This window comes from Alosa pseudoharengus, unplaced genomic scaffold, assembly GCF_046254945.1.
Source record: "Alosa pseudoharengus isolate Yale_2024_CS ecotype anadromous, Long Island Sound unplaced genomic scaffold, YU_APseudo_1.1 YU_APseudo_1.1_scf_19, whole genome shotgun sequence".
Lineage (NCBI taxonomy): Eukaryota > Metazoa > Chordata > Actinopteri > Clupeiformes > Clupeidae > Alosa > Alosa pseudoharengus.
In genome coordinates this window covers 5,030,659-5,050,658 of record NW_027468657.1, presented here as the reverse complement: position 1 = coordinate 5,050,658, position 20,000 = coordinate 5,030,659, and the positions used below count along the sequence as shown (strand labels likewise).

The window sequence follows — 20,000 nt, the reverse complement described above, 5'->3', positions numbered from 1 at the left end:
GTCGTGTTCACAGTGTCCACCTGCAAGCATTTCTAAATGGTAGGGCTGCTAGATTATGTCTATGTCTGTTGGTCAATCACGGATTACTTTGGTAAATACCTAGATCACGATTATGTAACATGATTACGGGATGATTTTGGAAACGCCATCCATTCTTTAAAACCTTAAAGGAAAATTCCGGTATTCAGCACTTTGAGTCCCTTTCAAAACTGTGCAACTCACCGAGTGGTTAGTGGTGTTCGTTGATGTTCCAAAACAAGTAGCATAGCGAAATACAGTTTCTGTCATGTTTTATTTGCCATATTGTAAAATCCCATTGATTTCTGTTGGAAGACTCATTGCACGTTGATATTACTGCGCCACCGTATATGCTTCAGGCTCAAATATTGAGCGGAAGTTTATACGCGGTTGTGAGGTGTCTGAAAAAATAGTTCCACAATAGCAAATAAGACAGCTGGAAATCATACATTGCGCCGATATATTTGATTTTAATAATCAACGAACACCACTAATCACTTGGTGAGTTGCACAGTTTTGAAAACGAACATTAAGGGTTGTTTTAGGACATGTTTGTGCATGCCTGTTGCAGCCACTCTGAAGCAGTAAAGGCGATTCAAAGGTCAGAAAAGTCGAGACAGGACCAATCGTCAAAATTTCGGTGTCCACCACTCTAGTTCATCCAAAACAAACCAGAAAAGGGACTCAAAGTGCTAAATACCGGAATTTTCCTTTAAGATTATTTAACTGAAAAACACATTTCAAAATAAATGTAAATATTTATAAAAGTTAGAAGTTACCCCTGTAAAAGAAAGAGTGTGTTGGATTCAAGACAAAATGAGAGCATTGTTGCAAAAAAAGTTGTTAAATCTCAATTATGTTGTTTTCATAATTGTTGGTCGTCATAACTGGTCATGAATAGTTCATGTCAACGTTTATAACGAGCCTTTTGGCAATCATCGAGGGAAAGATGGAGAGTGGAGACATCAGCTTGAAGAAAGCAGTCTAAGTTTGCAGAATGTGAAAGTGTAGCCTACCCATTCCTAGTCTTAGCGTATCAGATAACGCTTCCTGAAGATGCTCAAGAATAGGTCACACTTTTGAAAGAAGAACATCCAGTGCAGTTGTTGCAGACAGCAGACGTGCGTTTGGACTGCATTGGACACCATTCGCACGAAAAGGTTACAAAATGGCTTGAATTGCCCCTTGAATTGCCCCCCCACCCCCCCCAGCCCCCCCAACACACACACACAAACTCCTACTATGCTTCCTTTCAGTGTTACTGCAAGTGTGATAGCGCCCCCTACCTCACGCCAACAGTCACAACGCCCACATGTCCTAGTGCTCCTCTCAGAGAGTGTGTTCTGTAGTACCCAACAGCACCCCCACACACACACACACACACACACACACACACACACACACACACACACACACACACACACGCACGCACTCCCCCCACCCCTCCTTAGTCTCTCTCAGATGGATGGAGGATCTGCGCCCCCTGGTCCCTGTGGGCCCCAGATGAGTAATGGCGGCTAGTTTGTCTGGTGTTAGCGCCGCGGTGCGGCTGGTGATTAAGCAAGCGGTGTCTGGTGTTAGTGCCGCGCGCCCAGCAGCCTGAAAACGCCTCGGTAAGCTCCTTTTAATGTGCAGACGCGTTTGCACCCCAAACCCCCCCCCCCCCCCCCAACCCCAACCCATCCAACCCTCACCGGCGAGCCTGCCGACGGGGTCACGCTTCACACGCATAACAATCCCTATTAGAGCAGCTGAGCTTGCAGAACAGTGCCGCAGAAAACTGGGCCGGCGGTTTGGGGAGGGGGTGGGTTGTGTGTGTGTGTGTGCGGAGTGAGTCGTCGTTAAGGCGTAACAGAGGGTCGAACGTAATTGCAGGTATTATAATGGCCATTACGCATGTTTAGGAAAGTGAGGGGTGAACAAGGCACACTCTAATTTGTCTTTTGATGAAAACCTTCAGGGAGCTGAGCTGCAGCCTTTGTTCTTAAGTGTGCGTGCGTGCGTGCGTGCGTGTTCTTTGAGAAGTGTGTGCAATATATTTTTCCAAGTGCTGTAATTAAGTTGTGTAGTGCTTTAAGTAGTTTAGTTAATGGATGACTTGGTTCCACGGTGCGTGGAGTGTTTGGCCTGTGCCCCTCAACATTCCACTGGACGTGGAGCGGAGTGTAAAGAATGCTCAGCTGTAGCATCCTCCACACACACAATCAGGTGTGTGTGTGTGTGCGTGCGTGTGACTAAATTCAACACGCATACAGCCATGACACTCTAGAAGAGCTAAAACACACACACTCGCGCACGCGTGCGCACATACACACACAGGTGAGTGTGTGTGCCCTGCATGTTGGTGTGTGTGTGTGCCAGATTAATGGGTACGATAAAGCTCAGAGAGAGAGAGACAGCAGCACCCGGGCGTCTGTATTCAGCAGCTTTCTCCACAGTTGTGCAGCAGGCAGGCGTGCGTGTGTGCGTGTGCGTGTGCGCGTGCGCGTGTGCGTGTGTGTGTGTGTGGCAGGCGTGTAGCGGGGCAAAGGCGTCTCTGCTGAGCTGGTCTGGATGTGGTTGTGGTCTCTGCTCTGGCGTCGCACGCCGCCATTCTCCTTCCTCACATCAAAGCTCAGCTGTCTTGAAACGGCAGTTAGGTTGGAGCTTTGTTGTGTTCTGTTCTGTTCTGTCACATCGCGTTTCCCACGACGAGGAAAACTCTCGTCTGCCTCCAACTTCATCATCATCTTCATCATCATCTTCATCATCAGCAGCAGCATCGACATAATCAACATAATGGCCCTCAGGCTCTCGACTGCCTTGAGTCAGACTACTGGCTCTGATGCACATAAATAGAGATCTGTGCGGGAGCCATATATCTCTCTCTGGCTGTCTGTCTTTCTGTCTGTCTGTCTCTCTCTCTCTGTCTCCCTTTCTCTCCTTTCTCTCCTCTCTCTTTCTCTCTTTCTCTCTATCTCTCTCTTGTTGTCTTGTTTCTGTTGTCTCACTCTCAGCCCAACTCCTTGATGTTCTTTATGAAATCTGTTCCTGATGTCAAAAATTTTCTTCCTGCCCCCCCCCCTCTCTCACCCCTCTCTGTCTCTCTCTATCTTTCTCTCTCTCTCTCTCTCTCTCTCAGGTTTATGAACCACATGAAGCATCATCTGGAGCTGGAGAAGCAGAACAGTGAGAGCTGGGAGAGTCACACCACGTGCCAGCACTGCTACCGCCAGTACAGCACGCCCTTCCAGCTGCAGTGCCACATAGAGAGTGCCCACAGCCCCTACGAGTCCAGCAGTACGACACACACACACACACACACACACACACACACACACACACACACACACACACACACTCATCAGCACTGCAACCACCAGTACAGCAGACTTTTCCAACTACACAAAAAGTTCCCACAACCCCTATATGCTTGAATCACACACACACAGAGAAAGAGAGAGGGAAAACCACACACACAGAATCTCTGTAATGTCTGTAAATTGATTCTGGTTGAGTGTTAGTTTCCATTCCCAGTGGGAAAGTGTGAGAGTGTTGCTGTTGAGAACGGATGAGTCTGTGACCTAAAATCAGAAGTAGCAGGAGCTGTCGGCCTCATTAGTTCAGCTGCTCATGATGCTCTGCTCTTGTGGTGTGTGTGTGTGTGTGTGTGTGTGTGTTTGTTTGTGTTCTAAAGCTAACTGTAAGATCTGTGAGCTGGCCTTTGAGACGGAGCAAGTGCTGTTGGAACACATGAAAGACAATCACAAGCCGGGAGAGATGCCCTACGCCTGTCAGGTAACATTCGCACACACACACACACACACACACACACACACACACACACACACACACACACTATTGCACATGCATACAGTTCTTCCTTCTGAGCTCGAAGCCTTAAAGCAGAAGTTCTTTTGTAGCTCACTGGTTATTTATCATTCAGCAAGTAGCCGTCGTAGAGTGAGATTGAAGATTTTTCTGATCTGTGTCTTTTGGAGATATTAAAGCAGTGTTTTTCAACCTTTTTTGTGCCACCGCACACTTTTGACACTTGTATGTTGACACATAATGTCCCACGGCACACTAACATCCTGTGTGAAGAAAAAATAAACATACCATAGCCTAAAATTTCAAATAATACACAGATATGGCCTTATTATGGCTTCTATGCAAGACCTGCTCAATAAAACATACGCCCTCTGTTTCATTTGTAGGTGACTATATCTAATTTAATTGTTGTTATGAACTGGATATGTGATGATTCTGTGAATACTGGATATGGGGTCCCCGTTGTACAATGCCTGCATACCACAAACAGTGCAATCATACAATCAATGAGAGTTTATAAATTCTTTGATGCAACAGTTGCTTTTCTGGTCCAGTGAGTGACATTTGGGTCATTTTCTGCGGCACACCTGATGATCTCTCACGGCACACTAGTGTGCCCCGGCACAGTGGTTGAAAAACACTGTATTAAAGGACAGTGAGGAGATTTGTGGGGGGTCGGCAATCTTTGTCTGCCTGTGAGCGATCGCAACAGAATGATGGTGTGTGCTTACCTGACGCAGGTGTGTAACTACCGCTCATCGTTTTTCTCTGACGTGGAGAGCCACTTCCGAAGCATCCACGAGAACACCAAGGACCTGCTGTGTCCCTTCTGCCTGAAGGTGCTGCGCAGCGGACACATGTATATGCAACACTACATGAGGCACCAGGTGAGGCCGCACACCTGGACACGGCACACCTGGACACGGCACACCTGAACACGGCACACCTGTACACGGCACACCTGTACATGACACACCTGTACACGGCACACCTGTACACGGCACACCTGACACCTGAACACAGCACACCTGAACATGACACACCTGAACATGACACACCAGTTGAGGAATACAGCTGCACGCAGCATAGGTGAGGAGACACACCTGTACATACGTTTTACATAAGGCACACCTTATCGTATAGATACGATGCCACCTGAGTTGATCTCTCTCACACACACACACACAGATTTAGGTAGTTAGTCTCTCTCTCTCTCTCTCTCTCTCTCTCTCTCTCTCTCTCTCTCTCTCTCTCTCTCTCCCCCTGTCCTGCCGTAGTGCTGGCCACAGGTGCTGGTGTCCTGTCCTCTGGTGACCTGGAGCTGTTCAGTGGGCTAACCCGAGAGAGAATGAGAGGGAGGAGAGAGAGAGAATGAGAGGGAGGAGAGATATGAGAGAGAGATGAGAGAGAATGAGTGGGAGGAGAGATATGAGAGAGAGAGATGAGAGGGAGGAGAGATGAGAGAGAGAATGAGAGGGAGGAGAGAAGAGAGAGAGAGAATGAGAGGGAGGAGAGAAGAGAGTGAGAGGGAGGAGAGATATGAGAGAGAGAGAGAGAATGAGAGGGAGGAGAGAAGAGAGAGAGATGAGAGGGAGGAGAGATGAGAGAGAGAATGAGAGGGAGGAGAGATGAGAGAGAGAATGAGAGGGAGGAGAGAAGAGAGAGAGAGAGAGAGAGAATGAGAGGGAGGAGAGATATGAGAGAGAGGGAGAGAATGAGAGGGAGGAGAGATATGAGAGAGAGGGAGAGAATGAGAGGGAGGAGAGAAGAGAGTGAGAGGGAGGAGAGATATGAGAGAGAGGGAGAGAATGAGAGGGAGGAGAGATATGAGAGAGAGGGAGAGAATGAGAGGGAGGAGAGAAGAGAGTGAGAGGGAGGAGAGAAGAGAGAGAGGGAGAGAATGAGAGGGAGGAGAGAAGAGAGAGAGAGAGCGGTGATGTGGAAAGAGCAGGGAGGGGGGTGTGGTGTCAGGTGTCTGGCTGGTGAATGGCTTCATCCGTCTTTCCCTTTTGCTCGCGCTTGGCGGGTCGGAGGCTGGGGGCCCGGGGCCCTCGCAGTCAGCAGAAACCAGCGGCGCTCACTGGCTCGCTTGCTGGCTCGCTTGCTGGCTCGCTCACTGGCTCGCTCACTGGCTCGCTTGCTGGCTCGCTTGCTGGCTCGCTTGCTCATTTTCTATCTCTCTCTCTCGCGTGCGTGCTCTCTTGCTCTCTCTCTCTCTCTCTCGTTCTCAGCTCCTGCGCGGCGCGCGGGGATTGATGCGCCTGTCTCCCTTGCACCTTGGTGCCATACATAACCGCCTGAAATCGCGAGCCGCTTCCTCCTCGGCCTCAAAGCCTTCCTCTGCCTGGCAACAAGACTGAGGTGCAAAACCACAAGAAAAGAAATCAATAAAAAGAGAAGGAGTCCCTTCCTCTCTCTAGGGGCCCTGGCGAAACTCTGGAAGTTACAGAGTTGGGAAATCAACTTGCAAGCGGTGCCACTCGGCTGTTCAAGAAGCACAGGCCAGCCAAAGCAGCTTGCTGTTGGCAGTCATGGGGTTAATGAGTGCATGAATGGTGGAAAACATAGTATAAGTCTCTATGTTTGAGTAAATAAAAGGTGTTGACTGAGCTCTGAAAGATCCACTCACTAATCTGTTAGTTAACTTTGAGGGTATAGAAATGCAATATGTATTCGAGCCTTCTCAGATTGGGCTTTTACATGATGGCTCTGTTGCTGTTGCTTTGTCATGACAAGAACAGAGTGAACCTGAAGCTGTAATCTCCCCCACCTGCAGAGAGAGAGGAGAGAAGATGCATGTGTGCTGTCTGGGCGTCCCCTGAAAGGCGTGTGTGTGCGTGTGCGTGCGTGCGTGTGTGCGTGCGTGTGTGTGTGTGTGTTCGTTCCATACTCATGCCGATGCTGTGATTGATTCTGCAGAAAAAAGGCATCCATCGCTGTGGGAAGTGTCGACTGAACTTCCTGACGTACAAAGAGAAAGTAGAGCACAAGACTCACTTCCATCGCACGTACAGGAAACCCAGGAGCCTGGAAGGACTTCCTCCCGGAACCAAGGTTTTTTGTGTTTTTGTTAGCGTTGTTTCAGCCACTGTCACTAAGCACCATCACTAATTAAGCACTAATCTCAGCATGGAGTCTCTACAGTGCTCGTCATTGGCGTCATAATGTAGATTTGGTCAGGAACAAGGGATTGATCCATGTGGAGAACTGAGCACAAGGATTGTCTTGTTTTTAATGTTTACATTTAAAGTATTTCATCTTACATGTTTAGGTTAATGAATTTTGTAGGTGTTTGTACCAAAATTAATGCACAAAATCATTTAATCCAGATAAGACAATAATATGGATTAAAAAAATAAAAAAAGGCACTAATGAAAAAATAAGGAAAAATCCAGTGATTTTCTTGGACACTTTTTTCCATTTATTTATGTATTTATTAAATTATTAATGATTAATTATTAATTATTTGAATGAAGGTTCTGGACAGAGGAACTTTCTCAGTTTGTAATTGTCTCATAGTGTAATGAACGTTCTAGACAGTAGAAATATATTAAAGTATGCAGGGGAAATATATTAAGTATGCCGTGTAATGAACGTTCTAGACAGGAGAAATATATTAAAGTATGCCGTGTAATGAACGTTCTAGACAGGAGAACCTTTTGAGCACAGTTGACTCAATGTTTTTTGTCTGATCTTGTTCTGGTTCCTGTTCCTGTCTCAGGTGACTATCCGGGCCTCTCTGTCTGGAGGGTCCCCTACCTCCCCCAACACGCTAGGCAGGTCCAGCATCAGTGTGGTTCCAGGCAGCCCGGCTAGCAAACCTGTGGGCCGCCCGCCTAACAGCGCCGGCCGGGGCAAACCCAGCACCCAGAACCCTACGGGGCCCGTCAAGAACAAGAAGGAGCGGAACAAACCAGGCCCAGTGGACCTCAGGAACTTCAATCTGAGGCATTTCAGGTACTGCACATGGTCCTGCCAATCAATGTCAGTGTTTCCCAGAGAATTTAATTCTATTTGTGGTGGTAGGTTTGCAGAATTAACTTGAATGCAACAGTTTTTAACAAATTAACACAGCGTGATTATGATGCTAATCAGATTTAAGCACAATTTAGTACAACCTGGAAAATTATTGTGTGGTGGTCAATGTTGATATTGTGGTGGGCCGCCACAAATAAGTCAATGTATGGGAAACACTGAATGTTAATACAATTTAAACATATATTAAATTTAGGGCTGCAGCTATCGATTCTTTTTGTAATCGATTAATCTAGCACTTTATCAATCGATTAATCGGATAATTTTTTTTTTTGCATTTTTAAACAACCAAAACAAATAATGCATAACAAAAATGACATGGCTGTAAAATGATCAAGCAGTTGGCACAGAGGTATTTATTCTAACTCCAACATTAGGCTCCAAAACTAAGCCCATTTATTGCAATTTACCCATTTAGTGTTTATAAGTGCCAGTGCCAACAATTAAATAAGGTTCAAAATGCTCTCTGTAAAATTGCAGCCTCTTGTGCATAACAAAGCTGTCCATACTATGTTGTGAAGTGCTGGGAGGGAGAAGAGGGAAAGCAATATGTATGCTATTAATATGCACAACAGGTTTCATGCTGTAATCTAGACCTGACATCAAAGTAAATATCTGTTTTATGTAGATTTCTACACCTGCAGCATTTACCATTAGGCTACTAACAAATAGCCTACCATTAGGCTACTAAAAAAGTATGGTAACCTAGCAACCTGTGTGTGTGTGTGTGCACGCGTGCGGTGCGTGAGGAAAGATGAGGGTGCATGCATGTGTGTGTGTGTGTGTGTGTGTGTGTGTGTGTGTGTGTGTGTGTGTGTGTGTGTGTGTGTGTGCGTGCACGCGTGCGGTGCGTGAGGAAAGATGAGGGTGCATGCATGTGTGTGTGTGTGTGTGTGTGTGTGTGTGTGTGTGTGTGTGTGTGCACGCGTGCGGTGCGTGAGGAAAGATGAGGGTGCATGCATGTGTGTGAGGGGTTCTTTTTTAGGCATACTGTCTTGCAATTGAACGTGAATAAGTTTACTTACTTAAAAACATCAAAGCTAAACAAGCCATCACGACATCGCTACAAATACAGTATGTGATTAAAATCAGCCAACATCAATGTAGGCTATAGGCTACGTAGATAGATGATAGATAGGCTAGATAGATTGATAGATAGCCTACTTTATTGACGCTTGGTGAAACAGCATGGAGTGGATGTTTTCGGTTCAGATGCTTGTTCTTTTCCTTTTTGAGTATGTAATGATCCCAAAACTTTACTTGAAAACTTTAGACATTCTCTGCCATTTATGGACACCTTGACTCACGATTCACGCGCTAGTGGTGTGCTTCCTGAACAACGGTCCGTGTGGAACAATCAGATCCCTGCGCGTATAGTGCGTGTCATAGGAATTTAACGAGGCTTCGAGGCAGGGTTTTTGCCTCGCGTCATTTTTGTAATCGAGTTATTCGATTAACTCGATGAATCGTTTCAGCCCTAATTAAATTAGAAATCATAGAAATATTTAAGCCTGAATATTTCTTTAAATGAGTGTATTCAGAGAAAAATGAAGAAAATATGAGAAATATATTTTTAGCAAAAGGAAAGCATCACTAGTAGGTGCCCTGAGATTTGCACTGAGCTGTTCTGTGGATGAATGTATAATGTGAATGTCTCACAGTGCCCTGAGATTTGCACTGAGCTGTTCTTTGGATGTATGTATGATGTGAATGTCTCATAGTGCAGCTCAGGCAGGCTCTTGGCCCCTGGCACACCACCCTTTTGATCTGATCATGTTCAGAGGGTGGAAAACACAAAGTCAATGAAAGACTGAATGAAAGATTGAATTTGTAGGAGTTTGTGCGTTGGGCTAAAGGTAAAATGAATGAGTGTGTTGCATTTGTAGGAGAGTGTGCGTTAGACTAGCGGTAGATCAAATGGATGTGTAGGAGTTTGTGTGCTAGACTAACGGTAGATCAAATGGATGTGTAGGAGTTTGTGCGTTAGACTAGCGGTAGATCAAATGGATGTGTAGGAGTTTGTGCGCTAGACTAACGGTAGATCAAATGGATGTGTAGGAGTTTGTGCGCTAGACTAACGGTAGATCAAATGGATGTGTAGGAGTTTGTGCGTTAGACTAACGGTAGATCAAATGGATGTGTAGGAGTTTGTGCATTAGACTAGCGGTAGATCAAATGGATGTGTAGGAGTTTGTGCGTTAGACTAGCGGTAGATCAAATGGATGTGTAGGAGTTTGTGCGCTAGACTAACGGTAGATCAAATGGATGTGTAGGAGTTTGTGCGCTAGACTAACGGTAGATCAAATGGATGTGTAGGAGTTTGTGCGTTAGACTAACGGTAGATCAAATGGATGTGTAGGAGTTTGTGCGTTAGACTAGCGGTAGATCAAATGGATGTGTAGGAGTTTGTGCGTTAGACTAGCGGTAGATCAAATGGATGTGTAGGAGTTTGTGCGCTAGACTAGCGGTAGATCAAATGGATGTGTAGGAGTTTGTGCGCTAGACTAGCGGTAGATCAAATGGATGTGTAGGAGTTTGTGCGCTAGACTAGCGGTAGATCAAATGGATGTGTAGGAGTTTGTGTGCTAGGCTAGCGGTAGATCAAATGGATGTGTAGGAGTTTGTGCGCTAGACTAGCGGTATATCAAATGGATGTGTAGGAGTTTGTGCGCTAGACTAGCGGTAGATCAAATGGATGTGTAGGAGTTTGTGCGCTAGACTAGCGGTAGATCAAATGGATGTGTAGGAGTTTGTGCGCTAGACTAGTGGTAGATCAAATGGATGTGTAGGAGTTTGTGCGCTAGGCTAACGGTGTCTCCCCCTGTCAGGGCCCCGGAGGGCAAGAGCGTGTGCATGGAGTGTTCGTCCGCCGTGAAGGACTTCTACGACCACTTCCCCCTGCTCCTCACCTGTGCGGCCTGCAAGTACAAGACCTGCTGCCGGAGATCCTACCGGAACCACATGACCAGGTGTGTCCTGCTGCCCTCTGTCCTTCCCGGTTCCGGCCCGCGTCAGACCCGGACGCTGGTTCTCTAACTGACTGCGGGAGTGTGTGTCCTGAGGGGCGTTCTAATTCAGCAAACACTGGTTTTGACCACTGCTTTTGACCAATATGTCTCTTCTGAACAGTCAAATTTGAAAGATTTGGTGTAAGAATTCCATTTTTATCGGTAACCCTTCGTCCTCTTCTACTGTGTATTTGTGGAGAACTACACCCTCAAACTGATTGTGTTTGTGGAGAACTACACCCTCAAACTGATCGTGAGTGTTCGCAAATGCCCGCGAAGAACTCAAAGGCAAATAGGAAACTGTTTGCAAACATTGGCAAATTTTTGTTTGCAACAACAAACATTGGCCTGTGTTTGCACATTTGAACGCACCTAAGCTGTCTGTGGTTGCTGGCCCAGGCAGCCGCTCAGTCTGGCACCAGTTGGACCCACTCCAGCCCCACTCCCAGGTTCTGTGTCCCAGGTTCTGTAATAAGGCCCACTCCCAGGTTCTGTGTCCCAGGTTCTGTGTCCCAGGTTCTGTAATAAGGCCCACTCCCAGGTTCTGTGTCCCAGGTTCTGTAATAAGGCCCAGTCCCAGGTTCTGTGTCCCAGGTTCTGTAAGGCCCAGTCCCAGGTTCTGTAAGCCCAGTCCCAGGTTCTGTGTCCCAGGTTCTGTAATAAGGCCCACTCCCAGGTTCTGTGTCCCAGGTCCTGTGTCCCAGGTTCTGTAATAAGGCCCAGTCCCAGGTTCTGTGTCCCAGGCTCTGTAAGGCCCAGTCCCAGGTTCTGTAAGGCCCGGTCCCAGGTTCTGTAAGGGACTGCAGCCAGTACAGGGCTTGTCCTTGGGTCCTGGTCCATAGTTGTTACTAATCTTCCTCATCGTCCTCATTTTTCTTCTGCAGATTTCATAGTGCTGGGTCCAAAGAGAGAAGGAAGAACAAAAGGATGCAAGGCACTTTACGGTTGGTTCATCACTCAACGCTGACATCTGTTAATTCACTTGGAGTGTGGACATGTAATATGAATAAACTAGTCATTAGCAAGAGCCGTGGTTTTATAGGACTTGCTGAAGAGATTGTGCTCGTTTAAGGTGTATAGGCGGCTCTGCAGCCACAGTTAGTCCATATAGCATGTACAGGATGGTTAACTTGAGATTGAATTCTGTATAGTGTCATACAGAATTATACATATATACTATATTATACATATACATATATACTATATTATACATATGTCCTACACTCTTGTTTTAATTCAATGAATTTCAATTTAATTTTAATTTATATGAATGTAAGATATTGTTTTATGTATCTAAATAATATGCGGTTGAAACCTCATTGCAGGAGCCTGACTCTGGTTTGCCTGAACTGTGACTTCCTAGCTGATGCTACAGGAAGTGACCTTATGAGCAAACATTTGATTGACAGGCCGACCCATGCCTGTCAGGTGATCATGGAGCAGCCACAAGAAAACCACGGTACGAGACCCACACACACACTCTCTCTCTCTCACACACACACACACACACGCTTTTGAAAACAAGAAATAAGAAATAAAGTCATCACAAATTAAAGTAAATATTGAGAGTTTAGAACTAAAACTCATTGTTTTTCCCTTTCTGTAGATTCTGTTTCTGACAAAACCAGCCTGGAAAGGCAAGTGCAGCACCTTGTTTGATGCTCACGCAAAGTATTCTGTCTTCGCTTTCAGTCTTGTCTTCCCTTTCTGATCCCATCTTGCTGCTGCTTCAGTATTCAGCTTAAGGGCTCCATCAGAAACACACACACTCTCACACACACACACACAGGAGGAGATGTACTGTATCTCAGGTGTTCACTGTACATAGCAGAAGTGTTTGGCGAGGCAAACCCTCTCGGAGTTGTTTGCCTTCTGGTGGTCCACTAGTGCGCTCTCCCTGGTACACACATCTCAGTACAACACGTTTTCACACACCAAGCTAAAATATGCACCAAAAGAAATGCTTCACGCCCAAAACAAACTCTAGACATACGCAAAACTAGCATCTGAGCAAGGTTGCCCTAAATATTATGTTTGCGTCTTCCTCAAACACTACTTCACTTTTTTATTGTAGTGAAATAGTTGAGTGCAAAAAGCAGCTTGTGGGTCATCGAACATGCTGTATTTATAGTTTCATTTAGATGGAGTGTGTGTGTGATTCGGTAGTCCCTGACCTGTGCATTGTGTTAGCGGCGGTATCATTTCCGGTGAAAAATGGTCCTTTGCGTCTCTCTCTCATCTCTTTTCTCTCTCTGTCTCTCTCTCTCTCTCTCTCTCTCCATTAGTCTTAATTGAGTTGCATATTAAGTAGCTGGTGCGGGTGACCCGTGTAAGCGGAGGAGGGCATTCTGGGTAGTAATTAACGCGGTGGAAACACGGCGTCTTAATGAGGGACGAGCCGTGAGGAGGGGTCGCGCAGTGTCACCAGGATGTTGATAAAGGAAGAGCGTCTAATTGGTTTGGTATTTCTCTTTCGGTCCTAATGGACTAGGCTAGGTCCTCTGAGACCCAATATCCAACGCCCTCCGGAGACACAGATCAGCTCCGTTAAGAGTGTTTGCCTATTTATGTGGTGCTCATTGTGTTTGCGTAAGCTTGGAATGGGTGAAATGTCTGCCTACACGTGCATCATCAGCAGCTCTGTTCTCTCTGCTGGCTGCTCTGAGTATTCCAAAGGGAGTCTGAATGTTGATGAACCTCTACAGGAACTCAAGGGCAGTGGCCGCTATAAGTCTTAGTCAGATGTTACTATGCAAAGCTTTTTTTTTCTAACTAATATTCTCGTAACTAATATTGTGGATTTTCCACTGTTCCATTGTAGTATAGTAATTATTGTCTCAGTAGTATTATTCCCTTGCTCTTTCCTTCCCTAATCAAATGTGTGCATGGCTTTGGGCACACTACTTGGAATATTCGAACTGCCAAATGCTTAAGCTGTCAAATAAAGTTTCACTTAATCTGGAGTTTTACTGGGCAGCTTGGCTCACCCCCTCTCTCCTGTCCTCTGCAGATCTGACCTCCCCGATGTCAAGCCTGCCAAATTAGAGGATGACCTCGTCGAGTTGCTGGGCAACACAACCAAACAGGAAGAGGATGCACGCAAGGAGGAGGACACACCCTCTGGCCCAGCCCCGCCTTCCCCTGTCTCTGTAGACTCCGCCTCTGAGGGGCCGGCTCAAGAGACACCTGTAGAGAATGAGACTCCCCCAGAGCAGGAAAAGGACACATCCTCTGAACGCATCTCAGAGACGCCCACCGACATGCCCTCTGAGCACGCCTCGCCAACCGACATGCCCTCTGAGAATGTGACGCTCTCTGATCGCGATACGCACTCTGAGATGCCCTCTGAGATGCCCTCTGAGATGCCCTCTGAGATGCCCTCTGATACGCCCTCTGAGATGCCCTCTGAGACGCCCTCTGAGACGCCCTCTGAGACGCCCTCTGAGACGCCCTCTGAGATGCCCTCTGAGACGCCCTCTGAGACGCCCTCTGAGACGCCCTCTGAGACGCCCTCTGAGACGCCCTCTGGGCACGAGACGGCCATGGAACCAGATGGCCCTGTGGAACCGGAAAAGGTTGCAGAACCAGAGACGGCTGAAGAACCTGAGACAGCTAATGAACCGGAGGTAGAAACTGGAGTGGAACCAAGCACAGAGCAACCAAGCACAGAACCTCCGAGTGCAGAGCAAGCAAGCACAGAACCTCCGAGTGCAGAACATCCTGAGGACGCAGAACATCCTGAGGACGCAGCAGGTGAGCTTGGGGAGGCGGGTGGAATTCCACTGGAACCTCTCACACCATCCAAGGTTCTAGAGATGCCGCCACCCTCAGCCAATCAAAGCGCTGATACGGACAGTGTAGACACGCCCAGCAGCCCAAACACACCCTCAGAACCCGTCACCGTGTAGGAACAGACCCTCAGAACCCGTCACCGTGTAGGAACAGACCCTCAGAACCCGTCACCGTGTAGGAACAGGCAAGGAAACACTGCCGTCTCCGCTGGTCTTTTCTCTGCCACTGAAGTGGCTGAATTTCTGGTTGTTTCTAAGATCAGACTATCCTTCCCCTCCTCCAAACAACCCAACATGTGTAAATAAGTGCAGTCCATTATGAATGAGCAGATCCAAAGATCCCTGGGTCCTCCTGTAACCTCTCTTGTTATTTGCCCATTGATGTGATAATGGACAACAATGACTCACTTTGTTACATTCTTCTTTTTTAAAATAAAATCATGTAGTGTCATACGCCTTGGCACATTGTTTCAGATTCGGTTTGGCTTGTCTGTCTGTGAATTTGACTCCATTCCCGGCGTTGGCTTGTATGTGTAAGCCTGTGCATCATAGACACTTGTGTTAAAGGTACAGTCTTTGATTTTAGCAATAGGCTGAACAGCCAATCACATGACGTCCATCGCTCCTGTGCTCCTAAAGCAACGTGCGGATTGGCTTGTGTTGTTTACCCTTCTTGTTAACGTTTGTGTCCCAGAGCCGTTGTCGTGGCCAAACAACAGGCTTTTCTTTCTTTCATTTTTTTGCAAAAAAAACCCTTCAAAGAATGGACAGCTGACAAAAAAGTGTGTGGGATTAGAATCGGGCACTACACCTTTAAAAGGCATGTGAAGCATCAGGTATGTACTGTAAAAATTGCCCCAGGATATCTGATCTTTGAGCTTCATCTTGACTAAACTCCTTTAATCCTCAATCTGCAAGGGAAACAAGATCTTGAAGCATTTTGATGTCCTCGATGGGCCTGATGCACTCTTAATTAAAGGAGAGGTATTGGACTTATTTCCAATGGGGAAACCCTCTGATCTGCAGCCTCAAAGAAGTACTGTTGACGTCGGTTTGGTTGGTTCTGAATCGTGACTCTCCTCTTCTAACCAGATGTTGGTTTTTGTGTCTCATTGTGTTCGTCTGCAGGGGAAGGGACTTGTTTTTTAAGGGATCAACTGAACTTCTTTTGTTTTTTAATTATTTTTTTCTTGTGGTTGGTTGTTGTCTTACAAGATGCATATTGAGCTATGATGAATCCTGAAGAAAATGTAAAAAAAAAAGACTAATTAATAGCTACACAAGCAAAACTTTACCTTTTACCATTTAAAAGAACCTTATTGACAACAGTTCCTGGTGCTGAAGATGTGGAACTCATCAAAGAATCCACTAAGAACTTGTTCCTGTTTGCCCTTTTGGTTCCTTCTACACAGAACTGCAGTGTTTGGTTATGCCTTTCATACAGTATACAGCCCCAAATAGTCTGATCATGCAAGAAGAACTCATCCAGTGTTTGGTTATGCCTTTCATACAGTATACAGCCCCAAATAGTCTGATCATGCAAGAAGAACTCATCCAGTGTTTTTCCAGCGAAACGGAAAATAAACTTTCATAAGATCCAGACTCCTGTAAATTGTCCATTTTGTCATTATAGAAAAATCTGTCAACATTAGTCACTCAAAAGAATTGTCCTTGTCCTTTTGGTTTGCAAACAGATTTAGTCTTGTGGAGAATGTGAATTTGATCCCTTTTTACTGAGTGTGATATAAAAACAAGAGGGCAATTAGATTTGCCTTTTTTTTCTCTGCAGGCCTCTGGAAAGCCCATCTCTCTCTCTCTCTCTCTCTCTCTCTCTCTCTCTCTCTCTCTCTCTCTCTCTCTCTCTCTCTCTCTCTCTCTCTCTCTCTCTCTCTCTCTCTCTCTCTCTCTCTCTCTCTCTCTCTCTCTGTGCTGCAAAGCATTAGCTGGAGATGCTGGATGATTGTTCCCCCAGCTCAGGGAAAAAGACATCTGCTGCGCAAAACAGCCCTTGGACTGTTATTAATGCATGGCAGGAGAGACGGGTGGATTCCTTTCCCAGACAAGTCCAGTTTAGGTCTGTATGCTGACTGTTTTTATGCTAAAGGAACCACATTCTTTCTTCAGTTTCACCAGCCCTTTAAAAAGGAAATGTGTTTTCCAACACGTTACAGACCTTGGGTTTGATGACTGAAGGACTGAGGTGATTTGTATTTATTTTGGGAGATTACTATGCAAGTGGTGTGCTGTTGGGTTTTTTCCCTCCATAACTATTGGAAACTGAGACAAGTGAACACTGAACAGAGAAGAGTGTTTGCTGCAAATCAAATGAGTATAGCGCCATCTTCTGTTCATCTTCTGTTCTACAGGCCTGCCAAAAATAACATAGAAGTAGGCCACACCAAGCATGACGTTTCAACTCCGATTCGTTTCAAAATCCTGATGGAAGAGCATGAAAGGTCAACATAAAAAGCATGTTGAGATATGAATGCCAAATAATACAGTTTGGCCCAGGCCACACAGGTTTTCTTATACAGAGTAGGGTTTGATTAACTTAAATTGGAATGTCTCTGAATTTTATTTTATTTGATATACAATTATTGAATATGTAGGCAGTTGGGCATGCCTAAAAACACCAGACAGGTGATGTTCAACACTGACTCGTAGACATCAAAGTGTGTATTTCACTTTCTTGTTATATGTGTATGTTTATTTGGCTGTGACTGTATTTGTGTCTCTGTGTGTGTTTGTGTGTGTGTGTTTGCTTGAGGGACAACAGTGAGGCGAGTGAAAGCTGGTAAACAAGCCGCAGATAAATCTCATTCTTTGACAGGCGAGGAGGGAGTGTGTTGCTTGCAGCCAGTCGGCGCGCAGATAACACACACAAAGAGACGACAGGAGGGGCAAGCGGGGAGGGCATGGGCCGACTGGGCCCTCGTGGCCTAAAAATAAACACAGCGATGCCGTGACAGAGCCACGAGTACAAGCGCCCTCCCAAAGCTCCGCGCTATTTGCCCTCTCTGTGTTGGAGACATGCTTCTTCTACACCACATATTGTTCTCTTGTCTTAAAAAAACGCCACAGTGCGCGCCTTTGATGTCTCTACATGAAGAGAAAGCCTGTGTTCAGAGGCTACTTAAAATGTTTGTTTGTTTTATGTTCCCTGATAGAATCTGTAGGACTGAGCTTGTGTCTCCTCTTTTCCAGATGTGTATAGTACTCCCCTAAATGTAATATACTGCTCAAAAAAAAAAAAAGGGAACACTTCAATCATACACTGGATCGTTACTCTTGACACTGTTTGGTTCTAAGCACAAATAAAACTTTTGAGGTGAGTGTTTTTTTTTTGCAACAACTGTCAGACGTTCAGTGAATGTAGTTGAAAGGTTGAAAGGTTTCAAAAAATGTTTTTTAACAATGGTGGAAAACTAAGTGTTCCCTTAATTTTTTTGAGCAGTGTATAACCATAGACTCCCATCCACTTATTCATCCATTTATATAGAATGAAAGAATTAACAACGTAGACTACAATTATTGTTTAACGTTTTACCAACCTCTGCATCTCTCTGTCTCACACACACATACCTAGACACACAAACACACACACCAGTCTGTCTTTCCAGGCGTTGCTATTTGAAGCATCACTAAGGACCTCCTGGGGGTGCACACGCATCGGAAATGACATTCTAGAAGCCTCCGGCATTCAGCTGGAGTCGTTGGCGGCGGTGGTGGTGGTGTTCCTTCCTGTCGCGGGCCTCACCTTGCCTCTGCATGTGTTGTGTGTACCCATCCGGCCTGGTGTGCCATACGTGCACTCTCACTAATAATGCACACTGGGACTTTCCTACTCATCCTGAAAGTCAGCCATTGTCTTTGGATGACAAGCCGCATGGCCTGAGACCTCAACTGTCTTCATCTCAGAGATGCTGAAAGGCTCTCTCTGGCACAAAAAAAGCACAGACTAGGATATAACAGAATACATTAATATGAAATGAAGGCATACACAGAAATAACTAGTGCCCCTGTGCCTGCCATGTTTGGCGTATTACTGTGTCTGTGAGGGCATGTGTTGATATTTTGATATGCAGATGCAGCATTTGTCATACAGTTAACCCATTTTTTGGGGGGGGGGGGGGGTGGGTGGAATCAGTGTTTTTCACTTGTGATCAGTTCAGAGTGTTTGATTTCACACAACACAAATCCATTCCTCCTTGGTTGGGTGATTTGGTTGCTTTTGATTGTTAGTTGTGTTTGAACCAGAGCACATGCTTCTTACCCCAGTGAATCAATGCATGAAAACAAAACTGCCAAAGGACATAGAAACAGCCAGCGTATCGCAGTGTTGTTCAAACGGGAGGAAAGGTGAATCTGTTTTGAGAATACTTTAAACGAAGTACCCTATCTTGTTCAGCCTATCTAAAATTCTTAAATCATTTTCCAAATATTTTACAGTAACACCTGTAATAGTAGGCCTACTTCATCCAAAAAATATACATTGTAGCTCCGCCCTGCGCGTTTTCATTGGTCGATCGTTGGAAAATAAGGTCCAATCAAATTGGACATTATTTCAGAGTCAAAAGGCGCCATGTTTCCTAGACAACAGAATTGTAAACAAATCCAACTGAATGGCGTGCTTGTTGGGTTGTTAGATCTAAGAAGCGATTTAGCAAGCTTTTAATTGGCGGCCTGCTTTTCGGAAATAGTTTACTTGAATGAACGTCGGGCTCCATCCCAGCTAGCTGGTGAAATTTCAGGGAACAGCATGGTAAATTAAGTTTGAATATACTGCACATTGTGAGTGACATGATTGATGTGAAGGTTAATTAGAGTTAGCTAGCTAGCAGTGGGGATCGAGTTGTCTAACGTGAACGTTACTTTGTTTCGAAAACTTTATGGCTGAGAGTTTTTGTCAGAACACAAAATAATTGTAAGTTAACATTATTAACGACTTTTTAAAGTTTACTCATTCCTGTGTATTATTCGTAAATTACACATGTTGGCAAGCATGCATTCAATGTATGATGTATTTGTCTTGTCTTGATGTCATGGGTACGCTGGCGACTACGCCGCTCCATCCGGCATCTTTTGTCTTGTTGTTATGTGTCTTGTTTGTGGGGCGCTTTGGATTGCACTATGTGCATGTTAAATGCGCTTTATAAATAAATCTGACTTGACTTGACTTGACTTGGCCTAACGTTACTCGTTAACGTTAACGTCAGATAAGTTAACATGGTCACGTATGTATCGATACCTAGCTGCTAACCATGATCACATTAGCTTCTATCTACTGTCTGCCAAATCCCATAACCATAACCAGCCGTCAGATGCGCATGATAGTTTC

General features: G+C 45.5%; 2 protein-coding genes across 3 annotated transcripts in view; both read left to right on the top strand.

Moving 5' to 3' along the window:
* The window catches only part of znf280d (zinc finger protein 280D), a 21,430-nt gene extending 6,295 nt beyond the window's left edge, over positions 1-15,135 (top strand). For both annotated transcript variants that reach the window (XM_076291527.1, XM_076291525.1), the window contains exons 9-18: positions 3,140-3,297; positions 3,695-3,795; positions 4,569-4,715; positions 6,748-6,882; positions 7,550-7,785; positions 10,692-10,832; positions 11,756-11,815; positions 12,197-12,330; positions 12,478-12,508; positions 13,882-15,135. In XM_076291527.1, coding sequence (XP_076147642.1) covers positions 3,140-3,297; positions 3,695-3,795; positions 4,569-4,715; positions 6,748-6,882; positions 7,550-7,785; positions 10,692-10,832; positions 11,756-11,815; positions 12,197-12,330; positions 12,478-12,508; positions 13,882-14,779 — 2,041 coding nt within the window. In that variant the 3' untranslated portion in view covers positions 14,780-15,135. The remainder of the gene's footprint in view (positions 1-3,139; positions 3,298-3,694; positions 3,796-4,568; positions 4,716-6,747; positions 6,883-7,549; positions 7,786-10,691; positions 10,833-11,755; positions 11,816-12,196; positions 12,331-12,477; positions 12,509-13,881) is intronic.
* A 4,159-nt stretch (positions 15,136-19,294) lies between these two features.
* mns1 (meiosis-specific nuclear structural 1) overlaps positions 19,295-20,000 on the top strand; it is a 16,069-nt gene continuing 15,363 nt past the window's right edge. The window contains exon 1 of the mRNA XM_076292825.1: positions 19,295-19,424. Coding sequence (XP_076148940.1) covers positions 19,422-19,424 — 3 coding nt within the window. The 5' untranslated portion in view covers positions 19,295-19,421. The remainder of the gene's footprint in view (positions 19,425-20,000) is intronic.